This window comes from Vidua chalybeata, chromosome Z (assembly GCF_026979565.1).
Source record: "Vidua chalybeata isolate OUT-0048 chromosome Z, bVidCha1 merged haplotype, whole genome shotgun sequence".
Lineage (NCBI taxonomy): Eukaryota > Metazoa > Chordata > Aves > Passeriformes > Viduidae > Vidua > Vidua chalybeata.
In genome coordinates this window covers 16308706-16329927 of record NC_071570.1, presented here as the reverse complement: position 1 = coordinate 16329927, position 21222 = coordinate 16308706, and the positions used below count along the sequence as shown (strand labels likewise).

The following is a 21222-nucleotide window of genomic DNA, read 5'->3' as shown; positions in this document are numbered from 1 at the left end:
AGTGGTATAACTTACTTGGCCCATGCCCTTTTCTGTTTTAAAGAATATAACACCAGCAGGGAACATCAGTGTTTTCAACACTGTTTTGTTGACAAATCATTGCCAACAAGGTGCATGAAGAAATTTAGTTCTAGCCGAGCCAAAATCTGGACACAACAGAAGCTGTAAAACTGCCCAACTTTTCTTAAATCCAGCAGTTTGAAAGAAAGGGAAGGGAGGTTCCTAGTGGGAAGATACATTCAGTTTGGGTGTGAAAATCTTTTCAAATTAATACTGCCCTAAATTCCCAGCCTCATTTAATTGATTGTGCTTTGAAATATTTACATAAAGCCAATCCTCTTTCTAGGCAGGTCATTGAGTGATGACTGATTCTATACAAGGTAGACAACAACTTTGAGAAATAGAAAAAGAGAAAGACTAGTTAATTTCACAAAAATCTGGAATATTTGTAGTTTATAAAGGGATTTATTTTATTTAAGAATGTCAAATACAATTTGGAAAATGGAAAAAAGTAATGCATTATAGTTAATTCATTGGGTGGTAAATGCCACCTAATAAATTAACTATACCAGTTACTATTAACAATTCCAGAGCATAGTTTAAGTTTGTGGAAGCACCACTTTACATTGCTGAACTGTAAAGATATCCTGTAAAGATAATGATGACTTGAAGAACAAACAATTTCTTTTTTTGGTCCCTGATTTGGAGCCAGAACAGAGCCAAGTATGCAAAATCCCAGAGCACTTGAATTATTAGTTATTATTCTTCCTGTGGACTGAGACAGATCTTTTTACAGTAAAAAATTTTATCATCTGCTCATATAAAAATGCATGTTGAAACAAATGGTGTAGCAGAATTTTCCATTGGTTTTTAACCAGTATCTGTATAAACCAGTCATATATGTATATATCTCATATATAAATAGCATATGTATTTGTGTTTTTCTGTGTGCTTGTGTTTTACGTAGTCATAACAAAATTACATCATGAGTAGATTTAATTTTAGATGTAATCACACAGTGATAAGAAGATGCACAAGAAAAAAACTGTAGCACCTGCTTATGTGAAAATACAGAAAATCTGATTAAAAAGGGAATGGAGATCTGTAAGTGTCCTTTACTTTATTGTAACTTCAGCAGCAGCTCTCTGGAAGTTTTGTACCATATAGTAAGAATGTAATAAATTATATTGTATTATGTGACAGGTTTCTCATATATGCAGGCAGGAAATAAATGCATAAAAGGTATGATTTTCTAATATGTTGAGACAAGTCCATTGTCTTTTCTAAGGTGTCATGTTGGCAAATTTGGCAAATTTTCCTGCATTTGTTCTATTTTAGGTCCCAAATCTCATCCCTGTTCTGATATTTAAATTGGGAAGACCTTTGGAGCCTGCACTTTACAGGGAGATATTGTATACTTTGCCTACACTCGGTGTACATAAGGTCAGAATGAAAGATTTTTAGTAAAATGAAAACTGTGTCAATAAAAGGTCATGTATTTATAAAAACTATTTAGACTGAGCAATGTATATCTTGCTTAACTGATTTTTAAGCTTCTGCATTACTTTGTAATATTTTGGATGGGATATGATATTTGTTTTAAAGTTAAATGTACATTACACTTTACTTTCTACACTGTATGATCATTATATATGTTATGAGAGGATGCTCTTGGACTTGTTATTTGCTAAAGTTTTTTGGAAAATTACTTTCAGTTTATTTCTAGTATTGCAGTTGGATGGTTTTTCCAGTTTTTCCTGGTTGTACTTGGTTGTAAAATAATGATTTCTAGGTTACTCTTTGTCCTTGGACATATAAAATAACAAACTTGATGAAAAATTTCTTTCAGGTTTGTGTATCTCAGATTCTACGTGCCATACACATGCTGGGGAGCACAGCTAAGCTCAGAGCAATTGCCTCACGGCTGATGACATCATTATGGGAAAGACAGGTTAGAAACTTCTTATAGTGTCACTATAATAAGTCCAGTTGAAAAACTTCATTACCGTTAACCAAGGAAGAAAATAATTGTGGAACATAGCTTCCACTAGTATGTCACTATCAGCACTATGAAGTAAATAGTGTTAATGGTGTCTATACTGATCTTCTAGTAGAATATTTAAATAGTATGTCTTTCATAAAATTTTATTTTCATTTCACGACATCTTAAACTGTGATTAGAAAAAAAATTGTTTGAAGGATAGCTTTCTGCTTTTCATTATATGCAGTAAGAACAAGATCTTAGTGTTGGTTTAACCCCAGCTAGTACCAAAGTACCACACACCCACTCACTCATACCTATACCCACCAGTAAAGACTGGGGAGAAAATTTAGAAGGGTGAAAGGAAGAAAACTGGTGGGTTGAGATAGACAGTTTAATAGCAAAAGCAAAAGCTGTGCACACAAGCAAAACAAAACAGGGAATTAATTCACTGCTTTCCAGACACGTGTTCAGCCATCTCCTGGAGAGAGATCACATGTAATGGTGGCTTGAGAAGACAAATGTCATCAATCCAAATGTCTCCCCCTTCCTCCTTCTTCCCTCCATTTTGTATCCTGAGTATGATGTCATATGGTGTGGAATATCCCTCTGATTTTGGGTCACCCATCCTGGCTGTGTCTCCTCCCAACCTCGCTAGCATCCCCAACTTCCTCCCCAGCATGAAAAGCAGAAAAGGCCTTGGCTGTGTGTAAGCCCCGCTCATCAATAATGAAAACATCTCTGTATTATCAACCCTGTGTTCAGCAGAAATCCAAAACACAGTTCCATGCCAGCCATTGCGAAGAGAATTAACTCTGTCCCAGACAAAATCAGCACAAGTTATGTACAATAATTTGCTTCTGATTTTTTAAAAGATGAATAGAGACCTGGTCTGCAAAAGCCAGTTTGATCTCAATGTAGCATTAGAGACAAATAATGAAAAAAAGCAAAATATGGTATACAATAATAAAAATCAAAGTGGTATGCAGAAGTCATGTTGAAGTGCTACCAATTGAAAATCCAGTCATGCTTTTAAAGGTGTGATGATTATTTGTAATGAAATCTTTTCTAGGATCGAATTTATCCAGAACTGCAGAAGTTCTTGGCAATGTCTGATATACCCTCTGTGTCTGTTGACAAAGATGCTCAATGGGAAAAGCTGATTGCTAAAGCTGCTTGTATAAGAGATATATGTAGGCTGAGGTAAGTGCAAGTGTTACGTATCTTGTATCTTTGTAATGTTAATTGTGAGTAATATTTTTAATTTTTTTTAATTGTGAGTAATATTTTTCTAGTTGAGACACTGACTCAGCCATTGCTAATCTAAGCAGCTACTAAGTTTGGGGTTTTCTGTTATGACTAATAGAATGCACATATAAATGCTGTTAAAATTAAATTATCTTCATCCTGGAATAAAAGATGCATCCTATGCTGGTTCAGGGTAGAAACTTCAGGCATAATACTTCCAGATTAGAAAAAGGGAGAGATGAAATATAGAAATACGGACTAATTGTGTGTCTTTTGATCTATTTAAAGAAAGATAGAATTTTTTTTTTCTGAAAACCATATATTACATATTTTTCTGAAAACCAAATATTACATATTTGTCACATGTATATTTTTGGGCTTAACTCAGCTATAATAGCACAGAACACTGTTGTACAGGTCTAACTAGATAATACATTGAACCTTTCCAGCTCTAACAATTAATGAATATCAGTACTTGATAATAAATTAGAGTTCCTGTAAAAAGTATTTTTAAATGCATTGGTATTTATTGCAAGGTTTTATGTGCACCGTATTCCTTTTCTGTTTGTCACCTATCTTGGGTTCCAGTTTTCACTTTCCTTTTTGAAGGTCAGCTACTAACAGCTGAGAAGATTCAAATAACTTCTAAGTATCAACTAAAAATAAGTTCCTAAAAAATATCTTTTCCTTTACCTCTTCAACCTTCTTCCATTTTGGCAGACAGTATTTTTCAATAAGGTTATTTGAAGTGAAAAGCAAGAAAGAAATCTCAAAGCACATTTAGTATTCTTTTTGCCAGTTAAGTGGTATAGCTGGAGTTCAGGTGTGTGCACATTCTTCATGCGTTTAGAAATTATTTTGAAGAAAGTGTGAATGAATAGATAAGGCACAATTTACCATGCATATAAATCACCTCCCAGATACCATTTACCAGAATCTCTTACAGAGGTAGTATGAGGAACTGTTGAACACCTTGCCCCCCACAACCCAATAAAACTGAATGGATAGTTAAAAGACTGGAAAGTTAAAGCAGCCCATACAGTCTCTGAGGGAAGGAGAAGTGGCATTGCAGCAGGGAAAAAAAAAAAAAAAAAAGGGAAAACATAGCTCTCTGATGTAAAAAGGACAGAAAACATTTGTTGCCAGAATCCCACCAATACACAGTAGGGACTACTTGCAGGAGAATGCAACAAAGAATCATAAAAACGTGCATTTGGACTTTCATTCTCTGTCCCTTCTTGAATGATGTAATCTTTCAGTGAACACAACATGTTTAGACAAAACCTTCTACAACTTTAGCATTTGGTAATCTTTTATTTGGAACTTGATGCCTGCTGATTTAATTCCCCATGTCACTCAGCCTTTAGAGCGCTCTGTCATATCCTCCTTGTATGTTTTTTTCTGTGTGTGTGTGTGAATTCCCAGTTCTAGACAGTTTTAGTTGTCACTTAAATAAAACTAGCACTTAATAGATTTTTGTGTATAAATTATGACTTGTGTGTATGTGTGAATATTGCCTTCTATTTTTTTTTTTTTCCTTTAGACCATACCAGCATGGAGCAGACATGTTGGCTGCAATTTCCCAGGTATTAAATGAATGCACAAAACCTGATCAAGCTTCACCCGCTGCCATAGTATTACAGGGTCTACGGGCACTTTGTGAGGCTGAGGTAAGATTAAATTGGCTTGTCCTTGTGTTTCAAGTTTTGCTCATGGTTCATGAAGTTTTTTTCCTGGTTGGCTCTTTTTTAAGGGTACATTGAGTTGCTGCAGAATTTCTTCTGACAAATCTAATTCCTCTCCTCCAACATAAGTTAATAGTTCCTGGGAAATTGTACTGTGACCTCCTACCACAGCAGGTCAGCCCTTCAGTGCATGAGCTGAAATTTTAAATCAGCTTTGCAGTTTCTTGCAAAGACATCATTCCATGCATCTTTCCCTGAGATTTGAAAAGGAAGACTGTTTGGTACATAATTCTGATTGGCTGAAAGGCACTTAAATAATGTAATTTTTGTATTTTTTTACTGGCCTGCCCTGCTGTGTCTCATTCATAGAGTGTACCAGATAGGGAGTGCAATCGCTAGCAGCTGGGAGGCTTCTCTTTTACCATAACACATTCATTGCTTACTGATGAACAGGACAAGTAAGCTTTGGGACAATCTGCCCAGAGAGACTGTGCTCTGTCCTTCCCTGGAGATTTTCTCATTCCTTTTGGATACAACCCTGAGCAACTGGATCTGATCTCATTGTAATCCTGCTTTGAGCAGGAGGCTGGGCTGGAAATATTGAGAGGTCCCTTTGAACCCAAATAGCGATGCTACGATATCTCTAATCTAGGAAACAAGGCTCTTTGTTTCCACATCCCAGACGGTGATATCCTGGTGTTGTGGTGCAGGCACAGACATGCTGTGAATCTGCTACTGAAAAACTGTACTATACAGGCCATCAGAGTAGTGAACTAATTATATCCTGCAGGAATATTTTGATTACCCATTCTCTGCCAAACAGCAATTTTATGTTTATCCACTACTACACTTCCACTGCAGTGTTTACTGCAGTAACACCAGCCATTGCTACATTATTTGAAATCACTGAGCAGTTCAAGAACAATATAGTGAATCATCCACAGATATTTGTATTCAATATAGTTAAAAATGGTCAGACAATGGCTGCTAAGGAACAATTTATTTAGGGTAATTTTTTGTTTGCCTTTGGTGTGAAGTTTGGCTCTTCTTAAGGTCACTTAGATTCTTTGAATGCTGGCCTTGGTATTAGATCAGTGTTTTCCCAGGCTGGATTATATTTAGACTTTGTCTTGCAAAGAAGTAGGAGTTAGATATATAATAAATTTCACACCCTACTATAATAGCCTCATTTGAGAACCGATGTATACTGTACCACTGTTGAGGACTGGAAGGCTAAGACTACTCAAGATGGAAAGAAGGAAGAAAGGAAGGAGGGATGGATAGACTTTGTGGATGTTAACCAATTTTTCCTGTCCAAATTCTATTCACCTTATTTCCCTAACTACAGTGTAATGTTCTGGGAGACCTAATCTACCACCTAGCTATTCTGAAACTTCAACAGGGAATTCTCTTGTGGTTTGGCAAGCTGGGTTATCATTTGGGTTAAGTAATTTAATCTGTCTCTTATTTATTGTTTAGACTATAGTTTGCAGTGCAAAAAGGACATAATCATAGAAATGGGTTTTGTTTTGGTGTTTTCTGTCTCTGCCGCTGACTTAAGGGAAAGGGATATAGCATCCGAGCTTTTCCACGTGCAGCTGCTTAGATGTAGTATTTTAGAGGGCAGAGCTTTCAGTCAGCTTTTGAACCAGAATAATAAATTATGTTTTCATACATACAGTGTTGACTCAGTTGATGATTGAGCCCTATACACCACGTGGCTTTGTCAGAGTTGAGTTCTGAGAGTCTCAGAAAGGTTCCTTTGTTAAAATGCGATAACAAAATTTGCTATAACAAATTTCTTTTTTCATTGATTTCTTTTTTTTCGTTGACTCTTGTGTAAGAATAGTTATCCATTCTACTGATTGCAGTAATTGCATAAAGATAGGGACTTCATTCAAAGTGCATCCTATATGAATAGTGTTAAGAGTATAAGCTTAGCTTTTGCAGGACTTGAAAGAAGGGCTAGCTGCTTTCACCTCCCTCTTTGTTTTTGGTAGGTGTAACATAAGCTCATTAGTGAATAATGCACAGTGACTTGAATATGAAAAATGCAAAAAAGTCACACAGTTCTTGCCAGATCACATTTCCTCTTTTTTGGCATATAATTTTTTTCCCCCCAGTGATTTCAACAGAAACTAGTGTACTTCATTTGAAGCTATCCTGGCATCATGTATCAAGTACAGTATACAAGCCAAGAAACATTCAAGAATAAAATTTCTAAGCATAGTGTTTAAATCCCCTTTCCATTGAAATGTTGTTCTCTATTTTTCTCCTAAGATTTCTCACCCTTTAAGGCCATAGGTTACCTGAAGCAGAAATGCTTTGTCTCTCCTCAGCACCTGTAAAATTTACCTTTTATTTTTTTCCTATCTAGCAGTCAGTTTTGTGGAGTGGCAAGCTTGCTATTTTAAAATCAAATTTAAAATTACAAGAAAACCTAAACGTAAATCAAAATGTATTGTACCAAAAGCACTGTGTGATTGTTAATGTCTCCAGATAACAGTGATGTGTTAATTTGAACAAACCAGAATGAAAAAAACCCACACAACAAAAAAATAAAAACAGACTTAAGAACTTTACCAAAGCATGGCACTAGCGTGTCTAGATCTCTAAACACACGTTTTCTGCATTGCAACAATTTTTTTTTTTTTTTTTCAGACAGTAATTGGCATACCAGGGTTTTAAAGTTCTCTTATCTTGCTAGTTTTCTAGAGTATTTTTCATTTTCAGAGGACAGATTTATGAAGCTGGACAGTGTCTATGAAATCACAGGGCTTTTCCTTGGGGATTCATGACTAGCAGATAAATTTCATCACAAGATATTTATCACAGTTGCCCATTCCTCCAGGAAGACACCATGTCAAGGTTATTACTGCTTTTATAACCTTTCTTATTTACTGTGGGGTTTTATGATGTGTAAAGTACCAGTTTCCCACTGTTCTAGCCCTGTTCCATCAGTTTACGTCATTTGGTAGGAGTTTTCTGTAGGACAGGTGTTAAGTTGCAAGTCTAGAAAATACCACCTGAGAAGGGATTGTACAGTCTTAAGCCAAATCTGAATCTTCTGTTAGGATGCTGGCTATTTTTAAGGCCTTTTTTCACCTCTTAGGTGAAGTTGGAGAATATGTGTGTTACTATGGGAAAGAATGAAATTAAACATGCTGGCTAATGATTTGTTAGTCTTCCTAAATTACTGTATCCAATCTGCAAATGCACTGCTTGTTTTCTCTACATATTAATACATGTTGTGTTTTCCAGACTAACTCATTACAAATTTAACATTTCTAGATAGTTGAGGAGGAACTTCCAGTGTTAATAGACATGTCTGTGTTTCTGAACACTGGAAGACCTTTTTTCTTATTCTTGCAAACAGTCTATTTTGAAAGAATGGAAAGAGAGGTATCATTTTCACTTGGAATGTTATCAGATGAGGTCTTTCTAGCCACCAGTGGATGTTACCATAGAAACACATTCATGGATTTGCTGTTCCTGAAATGGGTTCAACTCAAAATATATCTTTCATTTTTTAAACTGCACCCTGAAATGTGTTTTGCACTCACTATAGTGACTGCTAAATTTGGCAATTACCTACATTCAGGGATACAAACCAGTCTGTTTTTTCAGTGCAGAATAATACTAAAACTGCTTTTCTCAATGCCTTTGTGGAATATCTGCATAAACATACCTTTATTTGATTTCATTACATAGATCAATTTGTATTTCTCAATGTCTTTGTCTTCTGTTAGTTTGTTGTAATTTTTATGCCTGAAAGACATTTTCATGGCATTTGCTCAGACTTTTAAGTCTTGATTTGCAATTTTTCACTTTAGAAGGCTGAAAATTGTACTTTGCTTTGCCATTGCTATTTTAAAAATTTTGCCTAGACTTTGGTTCTAAGCATACATGGTTTGAGGTTTGGGTTTTTTCTTTATGTTGTAGTTCAGTGGGGTGGGATAGGGTGAACAGAATTACAGTTTGGGGTTCTTGGTTCTATTTGTTGGGGTTTTTTGTTATTTATTTGGTTGTATTTTTTTCCTGTTTTGTACTGGTTTTGTTGCAGTGGAGTCTGAAAACTGAGACAAGTAGTAACAACAGATAAATTATAGACAGAATTATTTTAGGTATAGTGGTAAAATTCTGTAATGTTACGTTCTCCACAGGTAGCAACATTAAGTTTTGATGAAATGCTCCATGAAAATTACTTAAGGTATTTTCAGGAAAATACACAGCTTGTTACCAAGAGATAGCCTGGGTGACAGAAAACATCTCACAAGGAAAAAGGAGGAAGTTTTAGTACCAGTATTGTTGTCTATTCAAGTTTCCTTGAGAAACCTGACTATTACTTTTTATGACTTCTGTATAATTCTTCAGCTAGAAGTGACTGAACATCTTACAGACTTTTTCAGTGCCTGGAAATGCAAAATGTTGTACTGACTGCTTGTTGAGCTGTCATGCAGATCTTTGAAGGTGAAAAGAAGCTTGGTGAGATGTGTGTTGTTTCCAGGAGGGAAATTATGTATCCTGGAAGACAAATTATGTATCCTGTTGTGCTCTAGTTACAGTGTAAAGGCGTTAGTATTAGGTATTGGTGTTTAGTATTTATTGTAGTTTGACAATTTCCAACAGTTTCTAGATTCATGAACTTTTGTGGTTTGCATCTTTGTTCTTCAATTTTTTTTTGCTTTTATTGTTTTTAAAGATTAAAGGTATTTTGTTTTGTAGGGCTCCCAGCAAAAATAGATTCCTCGGTGGCTTCCTCTGCTTTCATCCTATTGTCCCAGAGACAGCTTGCTTTTTAGCTAATTTGACCAAGTTAAGTAGAGCACTAATGTGGTATGAAGATACATGTACAGCTCTGTGTATTGCTTACAGTGTGTTATTTCCTCCTACAGGTAGTTGCTTTCCCTGGTGAAATACTGTGCAGTATTACTGTGTTACATTAATTGATCTACAAGTGAATTTTTAACATGCTTGCTTTTTTACTTTTTATGAACCATATATTAATTCCTGTTCTCAAGAAGGAAGAGCAAGGACAAGCACTGGAAAGAAATGTTATTTAAGTGAAGTTGGGATAGCTGTAAGTAATGATGCCTCCCTCTTTGCTTGCAGGTTGTTTGCATCCGTTCTACATGGAATGCTCTGTCACCAAAGCTGAGTTGTGATACAAGACCACTCATTTTAAAAGCACTGAATGAATTGTTTTCCCTGGTTCCCTCATTAACAGTGAATACAAATGAATTTGAGGTGTGTACTTATGGACTAAGGTGACTCTTTCTTTTAGTGTATCTTTGTATATAACTTTTACATAAGCCTGCTTAATCTAGATAAAATTGCACCCACTGCCCAGTTCAGATTAGTCAAATTCATGTTTCATACAGTTTCACAGTTTTCACTTGCATTAGTGTGTCCTGGGAAATAGATGGGAAATTCCAGTGCAAGGTTAATCCATGGTTTCCCTCTCACAGAATGTGAGGACATGTGAATATGTCTGGAGTTCAGAGCTCCACTCCTTCCACTTTCCTAGCTCAATCTATGTTGATGTGGCAGTAAGTTGTTTCAGGGAACTGTCTGTATTTCAACTGCTTATTTGGTCAAAGAGAAATGCATATTTCCTTTGCTTTTGTAGAAATTCAAAGCTCAAGTTATCAGCTTCCTTTGGAACAATACACAGAATGAGGTAAGTGATATAATTGAAAACATTAATTTCCGATGTCAGCAACAGGATATTAAGTTTTGTACTTTTCCATCAAGACAGTGTCAGTAATCTCATTTTCTAATAGGTTTTTTTTCCTGTTGCTTGACACTGTTTCTGAAGCAATGTACTGCATGTAAAAGGTGGTAACTGCAGGTTCTAACGTCTTCCATTTCCAAGGAGAATTTACAAACGAACTCTGCACTACTATGTCCTCACCTCGAGTGCTGGGGGCAGTTTTGGGCACCACAATATAAGAAAGACATTAAATTGTTAGAGAGCATCCAAAGAACGGCCACAAAGATGGCAAGGGACCTTGAGGGGAAGCATATGAGGAATGGCTGAGGTCACTTGGTCTGTTCAGCCTGGAGATGACTGAGGACAGACATCACTGGAGTCTGCAGCTTCTTCACAAGGGGAAGAGGAGGGCCAGACACTAATCTTTGCTCTCTGGTGACCAATGACAGGACCTGAGGGAATGGACTGAAGCTGTGTCAGAGGAGGTTTAGGTGAGATAGCAGGAAAAGATTCTTTCCCCAGAGGGTGGTTGGGCACTGGAGCAGCTTCCCAGGGCAGTGGTCACGGTACCAAGCTTGACACAGTTCAAGAAGCGTTTGGACGGTGCTCTCAGGCACAAGGTGTGACTCTTGGGGATGTCCTGTACCGAGCCAGGAGGTGGACACAATGATCCATGTGGGTGCCTTCCAACTCAGCATATTCTGTGATTTTGTGAAACTAGTTTGACTTCCTCTGGAAAATTTCAGCCTTAACATGGGAAGCATTCTTGACAAATTCACTTGCAGAGTGTTGTAATGCCATGGGAATGTTGGCCTATCGTCACAATAGTGCTGGTGGAAGTAGTGTATTTTAGTTAAAGACTAAAACTTTTGTCAGCCTATTTCAGTTTTTCAGAATTTTTCAACCACATGGTTAATCCCAGATGACAGCTAAGTACCATGCAGCCACTTGTTCACTCCCCTTCTTTGTGGTGGGATGGGGAGGAGAACTGGAAAAAGGTAAACCCCATGGACTGAGACAAGTACAGGTTCATAAGTTTCTGTGTAATAATAATAACAACAACAAAATAACAGTAACAATAATGATAGTAAAGAAAGGGGATAAAACAAAAAGACAAAACAGTAACAATAATAATAGTAAAAAAAGGGGATATAACAAAAAGACAAAGTGGAATAAAAGCGTTGCACAATACAATGCTCACCACCCACTGAGGGATGCCCAGTCCATCCCTGAGCAGTAATGGGTACTGTCTGGCCAACTTAGCCTGAGTTTATATGCTAGGCATAAAGTTTTATGATATGGAATATCCCTTTGGTCAGTTCAGGTCATCTGTCTTGGCCTTGCTCCTTCTGAGCATCTTGTGCACCTGCACACTGGCACAGGAAGCTGAAAAGTCTTTGATTTAGAGTAAGCACTTCTTAGCAACAGCTAAAACATCAATATGTTATCAACATTATTCTCATAGCTTGGATATTTCTATCTGAAGTGAAATGCTCACAATGGTTGTTATCAAGCCTAGATTGGTCTTGCTACTTTGCATTGTGTATATAAAAAGTAAGCAATTGAGAGTGTTCCTCAGGAAAATATTGTTGAACTCTTTTTCAGCGTTCAGTGGTTACTTGATAAGCTCTTATGGAGTTTCCAGTAGCAATACCATATGCTGTGTTTGTGATTTTCTTTCTCTTCCTATTAATTTTCTAGGATGCCCTTGTAGCCATTTCAGCCTATAAATCACTCTCATCATTTGACTCTGAAGAACATACAATTCTTCATCTTCCTGGAGAGGTAACCATGTTATATGTTTGATAGTAAGCACATCTGACACTTCCATCTGACATGGATTATATCCTCTTGAAAGGGAAACCATTCCTTGTGACTTCTCTGCCAGAAATTCTACTAGCTCCTGCTGGTAGTATGAGATGATGTCATGTGTGATTGGAATAGCTAAGTCTTATAAGCAAGGAAAGGCACAAATGAAACTTAAGGCTAAGCAGTCAGAAGGTCGTTTTTCTTATTTTGTTATTAAATTAGCGACTTTTTTGGGCAGCTGATTGCATTTTATGCTCTTCTGTTAGTGCTTCCATTTGAATCTTGGCACTAAGCAGCTCTTGTGATTGCTGTTTCTTCCATTGCATTCACACTCATGGATAGGTCTTTTGTTTGCAAAACAGGCGAGTCAGTTTGAAAAGTAGGTGCAATTTTTGTAACTAAGCTGAAAGTTTTCCCGTGTTTTTGTTGTGAACTTTTACAGCATAACATTTTACTTTTTTGTCAGTAAAGGCAGTCAGAAAATAGTTGAGGTATTTACTAAAAGGCTTTTTAAGTGTGCAGAGGGCTGTTAAACTCTGAAACTTCTGATTAGGTGACTCAGTAACCTAACAGAATGAAGAAGTACAAGGAGATGAGCATAAGGTCATCTGTATGACTTTTTTTACATTGTGTGAGAGACTAGGCAGTACTCAGTAGTCCATTGGTACTTTATGGAATAGTGAATCCTATGGCTTTATAGTAAATGTTTTATATAAATCAGTGAGAAGAGTTACAAATAAAAAATGTGTTTCACATAGAAGACCACAGGATAGAATAAGGGAATTATATAAACTCAGCTGCAAGACTAAATCTTTCACAGTAGTATATAGTTCTGTATTACTAGTGCAGTTACTTTATAGTCGTATTACTGGTGCAGTACTTTACAGAAAGTGAGTAAATATGTTTTAATTTATAGAAATGTAAATATGTTGCAGTTTTTCAAAAACTAATATGTAAAAGTATAAAATGTTTTGTTTATATTAAAGTACCAATATAAAACATTGTTAAACTGAAGAAGAATCAGGGTGACAGTAAAGTTTTTTGAATATTAGTTCAGGTGTAAGTGTCAAGATGAATTTTGAAAAAGATAAAAGATATGTATTTACACACCCTGTGATTTTTACCAACCAGTGTTGCCTTTTAGTTAGGTAGAACAAAAGCTTTTATTCATTAAGCTTCAAATTTATGAAGTGGAGTGAAAATAATGAAATGGGGAACTTTTCATATTTAGTTGGTATTTTTGACACTTGGAATCGTGAATGGTAATGAGACTTGAGATTTTTGTGCTGACATTTAATTTTTTTAAATCTTCCAGGCACGACCAGAAATGGACTCACTGGAAGAGATAGACATGAATGAAGATGAAGAGGATCAGGATACAAATCTGTTTGTTCCGGGTTCTTCATATATCAAGCTGATGTCTCTAACACCAGCTGCTGTTTTAGGAGGTATAATATATCCAGTGTTTGAGGTCACTTTGCAGATAAGGAATCACAGTGACTGTAAAGACTTGCAGCTCTTTTTGAATGGAGTGTCACATTAAAGTGCAGCCTTTCTTTTTTTCGTTAACAAATGATGGGAAAAACTGTAAAGTAAAAAATAAAACCCACAACCCATTTCTAGGAAGATTGTGTGACAGAGGTCCTGATGGTGGGGAAAAATTGAGTACTTCAAGTACTCATTGTTTCATGAAAGTGACCTCAGTAGGGGGGACTGAACAGATCTTTCTAAAGGCAACTTTGTATTTTAGCCTGGGACAGATGGAAGTAAAGTGAATTTTATATTTATTGTTTTGTAAACAGAGTATTAATGGTATGAAAACAATGCTGTACACAAAGTCTGCTTAATTGATTAAGATATCAGTGCTATTTTTAATGCATAATTGTAGAGATGGATATTGATACTGAAGTATGTTTCAACAGATGGTCTCTGACACTTGTTCTGAAACCTGTGCAGTTGAATTACAGAAATGCTCATTATCTTACAAGATAAGATGTATCTTATCTTACAAGTTACAACATTTGAGATACTGTGCCAGGACATAGACATTGTTATTTCATTCTTTGTAGAATACATGGGATCTTCATGTGTGATTGCAGGCTGTAACATTGCCATGATATAGCAGGTGGTGTTTTCTAATATTTTCCTCCAGTGGACGTTTCTAAAAGAATCCATTTGTCAAACTCTGAATGCATAGGCTTCTGGAGTGTGTGCAGCCTAACCTAGAGAGTCCTATCTATTAAATCTTGGAAGCTTTGTGGAGGAGAATGACATAACCTAGTTCAGTGAAAGAGAGTGATGTATCTTGACAGAAAACTCAATCTGTGTAATGAATGCTGAAATAGCCAATTTTCTAGGAAGATGGGAAACCAAAATGGAATTTAAAGTGAATAGGCTGGATTCAGAATTGCAGCAACCACAGACTGATATCGAAAGTGTTGAATCAAAACATTCACTAAGCAGTTTCTTCCTCAGAGGTGTTTTCTAACATTGTTAGTTAACACAGAGTTCAGAACACTTGAGCAAAAGCTTTAGTGACTGTCTGGAGTGGTTGTTGAGAGTGAATTGCTTCACCAAAAGAGTATGAAACTGGATTAATGAGGCAATGTCCAAGACAGGCCAAAAGCCACAGAGCCTGTTCTATGGGAGCTGAATCTGTGTCATCTCATTTGCTGGAATTCTAGTGGTGCATGTTATTGAGATTAATCATCTGAAACTACTTACATGAAGCATTTGAAAGTGGAGCTTTAGGTAGTATTTTGTCTCATACTCCTTTAAAACTGGTTTGTCACATAAGTTTTCATATTGTTTCTACATACTAGATTCCCAGGATATCAGAAGGGGTATGAAAGCCTTTTTTTTTTTTTATTTTGATAGTTTTTCATTCTGGGTGCCTTAGACTTTTCTCAAATCTGGTTGTCAGAGAATTAAAAATAATTCATAAAAAGAACTATAAGCTTGATATCATTGTTGTTAGTAATATGGGTAGTATCCTTACCGCAAAAGAGATGATGATAATGATAAGAACAATGGTAACAACACCAGTAATAATAAAAATATTATTCATGTGATGCTAGTTATCTTTGTTTACTGTCAGATTGATTTAAATCATTGAAATACTGTATTTCTAGTATGCTGCACATCTAGTTGTTTCACTAAATTTATCCAGATTTTAGTTTTAGTTTGAGTCATATTTGTCAGTCTAGAGCCTTGGCTTGTCCCCTGCCTGAAGAATTGCTTCTGAATGGCTTGTATTTATGTCTTTTGGCATAACCAGCGAATGCAGTAATATGACAGCAGTGATAAGGGGTCTCTATCAATGTGAATGGTTTCCAGAAGAGAAATAGCTCCCACTTTAAGCAAATTTCTTCTCTATTGTTGTAGCCATCCCAAACAAAAAAGTTTTTATAAAAAGTCTAGAGCAGGTAGGTGGATAGTGTTTTCATGTCAACAAATATCTCCTCTTCCAACATAACTGAAGGCTGAAGACAAAAACTTAAGAGTTTCTGTCTATATCACTGCAGAGAAAATTGCTGACTGCATTCTGTGAGCTTTGTTTGAAGGATATTGGTATTACAGGCAGAGGAAAAAATGCCAAGATGCAGGTGCCCTTCCTGACATGCTACAGAAACATGATTTAGACTCTGCTATGTGTCCTTCTGTCAACCATGTGCTATCATTACTGTTACTTTTGTAACAATCAAAGGCGGCAATCAGCAGCTCATAGAATGGTCAAGGTCTTTCTTTCTCTCTTTCTCTCTTTCTCTCTTTCTCTCACTCTTTCTCTCTCTTTCTCTCTTTCTTTTCTTTTCTTTTTCTTTTCTTTTCTTTTCTTTTCTTTTCTTTTCTTTTCTTTTCTTTTCTTTTCTTTTCTTTTCTTTTCTTTTCTTTTCTTTCTTTTCTTTTCTTTTCTTTTCTTTTCTTTTCTTCTCTTCTCTTCTCTTCTCTTCTCTTCTCTTCTCTTCTCTTCTCTTCTCTTCTCTTCTCTTCTCTTCTCTTCTCTTCTCTTCTCTTCTCTTCTCTTCTCTTCTCTTCTCTTCTCTTCTCTTTTCTCTCTCTCTTTCTCTCTTTCTAGCTATGTCAGTTTTGAATAAAGTAGCTTTGTACTGGAACTTCCTCACAATCGTCAGCCTCTCACATTCCCTTTCCTCTCATGTCATTGCATTCCACTTCATCAAGCATTTGAAGAGTTTGCAACATCACTTGTGAAACAGGAGATGAACAACATGCCACGTGCTGTGTATCATTCTGCATTAAGAGGAGGGACTGCACGCTCAGACCAGGGGAAGACAGTGGCAGGTGTTCCAAATTTCTTGCTGAAAATGTATGAGAGGAACAAGCAACCAGGCATGACACCAGGTCTTGCAGGTAAGCTATCATTTTCTTGAAGTAGACAAGTATGCATATTTTGAATCAAAGATTTCTGTGAATCTGAAGGTGAATTAACTTAAGAAATTATGTTTTATACCCCTTAAATATGCTTGCACAATCTTTTGAATTGTTTGCTTTATTAAGTTAACCTTACTTTGCTTTGGGTTCTCCCTTGACTCTGAGTGTGGGCATTGACCTTTCTGTTCCCCTTCCCTCCCTCTTTCAGCTGGCATGTTGCTGTGTTTCGACCTCCCAGTCCACATGGGCAAGGATGGCAAGCCTATTAACCGATTTCTGGCCAGCAGGGGCCGCAATTTCCAGCAAATGTTGGTCGCCCTCATTCACGAGGTAAGTTGTTGCTGACTCTTCTCTGCTTTTCAGAGCTATAACACCTCCTTCCCTGCTTTACTGTCTCTTTTCTTTATGTGCATTGGGTGTTTGTATCAGCTAGTGATGGCATGTGTGAATGTATCATAATTAACTGAAATTCTTGTGAGGGACAACTAGAATCATAGAATCATGAAGTCTGATCATCAGCCTACCACCGTGGTCACGCACCCTCACTAACTTGAACTTAACATGTAAATACTTTTTTTTTAAGTAATCACTGCTGAAATGCCTCTTCTGAAAATCAGAAGAACAAACAGGAGCTTCGCCTTTTTCTGCCTTGCAGACTGCTATACATATATGCCTGATACCTGTCATGTGTAACCAGTTGTAGGTGAATAGCAGGCCTGAACAATGACGGGGCTTCTTGGGGAAACAATATCTACACCTTGCTAAGACTTGGCATTTTTTTCTGTCTCTTAAACATTTCAGCTCCCTGACCTATTAGGTTTGTGCCACCAAAACCATGCTTTTACCTTTGGTGTGGTTTTAGAAAAATGGCATGAAATAAGCCCTCACATAATCATTACGGAAAATAAAGTGCATGTAATGAAGTCTGTTAGAACATTTTGAATTACGGTACTTTTGAATATCAAAGTTCATCTTTGAAAATTTTGGACAACAGTAAAAAAAACCAAGCAGTTCAACTGGATCCAGGGAATGAAGTGTTAATTTCCCAGCTGTATGCCAATGGGAGCAGCTTTTAATACAAGTGAAAGTGTGTTAAACTCTTTAAAAAAGTTTGTAAAATTATTCTGTTAATACAGTCATTTTATATTTCTGTAGGAGCTACTTACATGCATCTGAGGGGGTGATTGGGGTCCTGATTTTGTTTTGTGACTGTCACCCAGATGTGAGGCATATCTTCTGTGATGTTCTTTTGTGATGCTACTAAAATCACTGATACCAAACACTCAGTTATGAAATAAGTATAGCACAATTTTTGAGTGGGAAGGTTGTGCGTGCAGAGTTTGGGGAGTTTTCTGTGTACAGACTGAAAGTTTGACAGTAGAACACAGGCGTATGCCATGGATAATGCATGTGGACTACATTCTGATCCTGTGGTACACCTGCATGGCTCCCTCTGGGCTTTGCTCTCAGGTCCTGCTTCAGCATGTTCACACTGTGTTTGTACTGGTTAACTCCCTCAGTCTTTCTGGGGCAAGCAAACCAGTTCCCTCTCTAACAAACCTGTCTGCAGTGTAGTTTGCCTGGAGTTTCCAATCAAATGTGTGCCATGGTGAAGTTGGCTCCTTCTGGCTAGTACAGTCTTCTGGCTTTGTACCATCTCTGAAGTGCTTCAGTTTTGCTAGCATATGCATACAACGCTTTCCATATAACATCTTAACAATTTTGGTCCTTCACAACTGAAAAGACACAAAAAATAATAATCATGTCTTATGGCCACAGACACACTAGTGTCTGTGGATCCCAGTGGAATTTAGGCCAAGGACAATAGCTAGTCTGTACCAGTTGGACTGGAGAATAGAAATCCATCCCTGGCTCTGTATTGTGAAGTCAGTGTCAATGGGATTATGAAGTACTTCACATGTAAACTCAAACTAGAAAAAACTCAAACTAGAAAAATTTAGAAAATCCACCCTTGAACATTTATCTCAAGATATCTAACCATGTATGCAAATTTAATAGATGTTTTCCATCTTGACGTCTTTGCTGCTAAAGAATGAAAGCAGAAACTGGAGATAATGCCCCTCATTATCACAGGAGTGTAAATTAGTGAATATTTTCTAACTATTTGGAAGCTCCAGTGGAGAGCACCAGGGAAAGTCCACAGGGATTCAGATTAATGAGTTAGGAATGATGCATGAGCTTCCATAGTATCCAGAAAGAAAAGCTCTGCACTGCATGTAATTGCTTCATTCAGAGAGACTTAAGTTCGAGGATAGTGGTTCTGAAGGAAAAACATGTTTAATTACATTATCATAGAAGGCATGTATGAAAGTTTTATATCAGTCAAATTATAGTGGGATGCAGATCAGTTCTGAACTTTGTTTTAAACACTTGCCTGTTGCCCTAAAGCATCAAATAGAATCCTGGTAAAAAATATTTGTGTGTAATAGCAGTGATTATAAAATCCAGCAGCATATCCAAAATTGACTTTGTTTGTGAACAGGCTATCTTCATTGAAACAGAACCTTAAAATGGTTTGCCAGACAAAACATGGCAGTTTTGTAGTGGAGAATGTGATGAACTGGATCAAGTCAGTGAATACATAGAATGACTGGAGACAGAAATATTTCACCTAGTCTCTCACTACTTTACCAAGTACTTTGATTAATTCAAGGTGTAATAAAACTAAAAATAAATCCAAATATGTTTATATTTTAAACTAAACACAAAATATCTTCAGACAATGCTAACTGCACCATCTTAGCAAAAATCTACCGTAACTGTAAAATTTAGATTACAAAAACGGTATTTCTGTTTTCAGTTTACACTGCTTTAAGAGTCAAAGTTTTTTCTTGTTTTTTTCCCTTTGTACATAGAGACAGGGTGGTCAGAAAAGAGTTGTTCGGGCCTTTGGCAAGTCCCTGGGTTCATCAAACTAAAATTCATGCTTTACTGTTTGTTTGGTCCTCAACGTTTTTCTGAGTAACGGAGTTTAACAGTAAAGACAGGGAACCTAAGCTACAAAACTGCCAAACTGGTCAAAGAAAATTGGGTTAGTAGGACTTAGGCCCATGTTATTCTTGCAGTCCTGTAGGAATTAATGTGTTTTTGCAAAGTTGTCACAGTTCAACACATCACACTGTGTTTTAGGGATTTAACTTACCAAATGACACTTTTTTTGCTACAGCTTTGACTCATGATTTTGGGAGAGGGAAGAAGTTGTAGGGGTTAATCCTTATAGTGACATTTTAAGTAAGGAGTGTTCTATTAATAAGAAGTCTGAGAGTTGCCTTTGAAGCATTGAGGTCTGTGTAAAGCTCTGAATAAATTCTGAGGTTGATGTAAACATCAAGAAAATGCAATTAATTGGAGTTAGCAGGCATCTACTTCTTTTACTTCGAAAAATTTCCAGCAGTTGGCATTTTCTCAGTTAGGACTAAGCAGTCAGCACCATACTGGGATAATAACGTTTTTATGTCTTCAGTGGTTTGATCTATGTTCACAGCTATAAAATAGGAACCTACAGGTTGTGTATCTATCTGTATCTGTGTATGCATAGTTGCTATTATTGCAGTTGGATTTTGGAACTGGGGCAAGGTCAGAGGCTTGGAAAATACCTGTTTCATTTTGATGAGGTTCTTTATGTGTAAAACTGTGATGCCTGGTATTCTGCTACCAGAAAAAGTTATATGATGATTGTGTGCAGAGGAGAGATTTTCTTCTTGTATGTTGAAAAGTCTTTTAAAACATACAAATAATAAACACTTGGGTTTAGCTGCCATGCAAATTGAACAGTAACAGCAGCAAAAAGATAATTTACTATTCAATTTTAATGGGCCTTACTTATTCTATCACCTAGGTGCTATTATAGCTGAGGAATTGGATGCATCTGTGATACCTGTCAGCAGGATCAGATTAAGATGCAGAAGGGTTTTTCTGATGTTACTTGAATAGGTATTTCACAGGAAGAAGAAAATAGGATCAATAAACTGTGGTATGTTTCAAATGCTGGCTGTATTGCTCTTTAGTGGTCACTGCTGAGTTGAAAGAGGAAGATCGTCATTCCCTTAGAAATGGGGATCTGCTGTTTGATTATTAAACAGAGCTTGTCAGCCTCTCTCTGAGGGGACATGTAAGTTACTGTAGTGACAGTGGTCAGAAGTACAGACCATGGGTTTTCTTTTGTTCTATGGCTGCCCTGGAGCACACTGTACAAGAAGTCTCCAAATATTGCCTGTGACTGTTTCAGGTTTTGCAAGTAATGCTTCATAGAAATTCATAGGAATTATTTTGTATCAGATTCACTTAATCTGTTGTGAAAATGATTGAGAATTAATAGTCACATATGTTCAGATCATATGCCACATATTTTGATGGTTCTATTCATATGTGTTTTG

The 21222-nt window shown here is 36.7% G+C and overlaps 1 protein-coding gene across 3 annotated transcripts in view; it reads left to right on the top strand.

Annotated features, from left to right (window-relative positions):
* Window positions 1–21222, top strand: part of FOCAD (focadhesin) — a 94071-nt gene that overhangs the window by 39633 nt on the left and 33216 nt on the right. For all 3 annotated transcript variants that reach the window (XM_053931609.1, XM_053931608.1, XM_053931610.1), the window contains exons 13-22: window positions 1339–1443; window positions 1850–1951; window positions 3054–3184; window positions 4773–4899; window positions 10027–10161; window positions 10544–10594; window positions 12329–12412; window positions 13752–13884; window positions 16616–16804; window positions 17034–17155. In XM_053931609.1, the coding sequence (XP_053787584.1) occupies window positions 1339–1443; window positions 1850–1951; window positions 3054–3184; window positions 4773–4899; window positions 10027–10161; window positions 10544–10594; window positions 12329–12412; window positions 13752–13884; window positions 16616–16804; window positions 17034–17155 (1179 nt within the window). The remainder of the gene's footprint in view (window positions 1–1338; window positions 1444–1849; window positions 1952–3053; window positions 3185–4772; window positions 4900–10026; window positions 10162–10543; window positions 10595–12328; window positions 12413–13751; window positions 13885–16615; window positions 16805–17033; window positions 17156–21222) is intronic.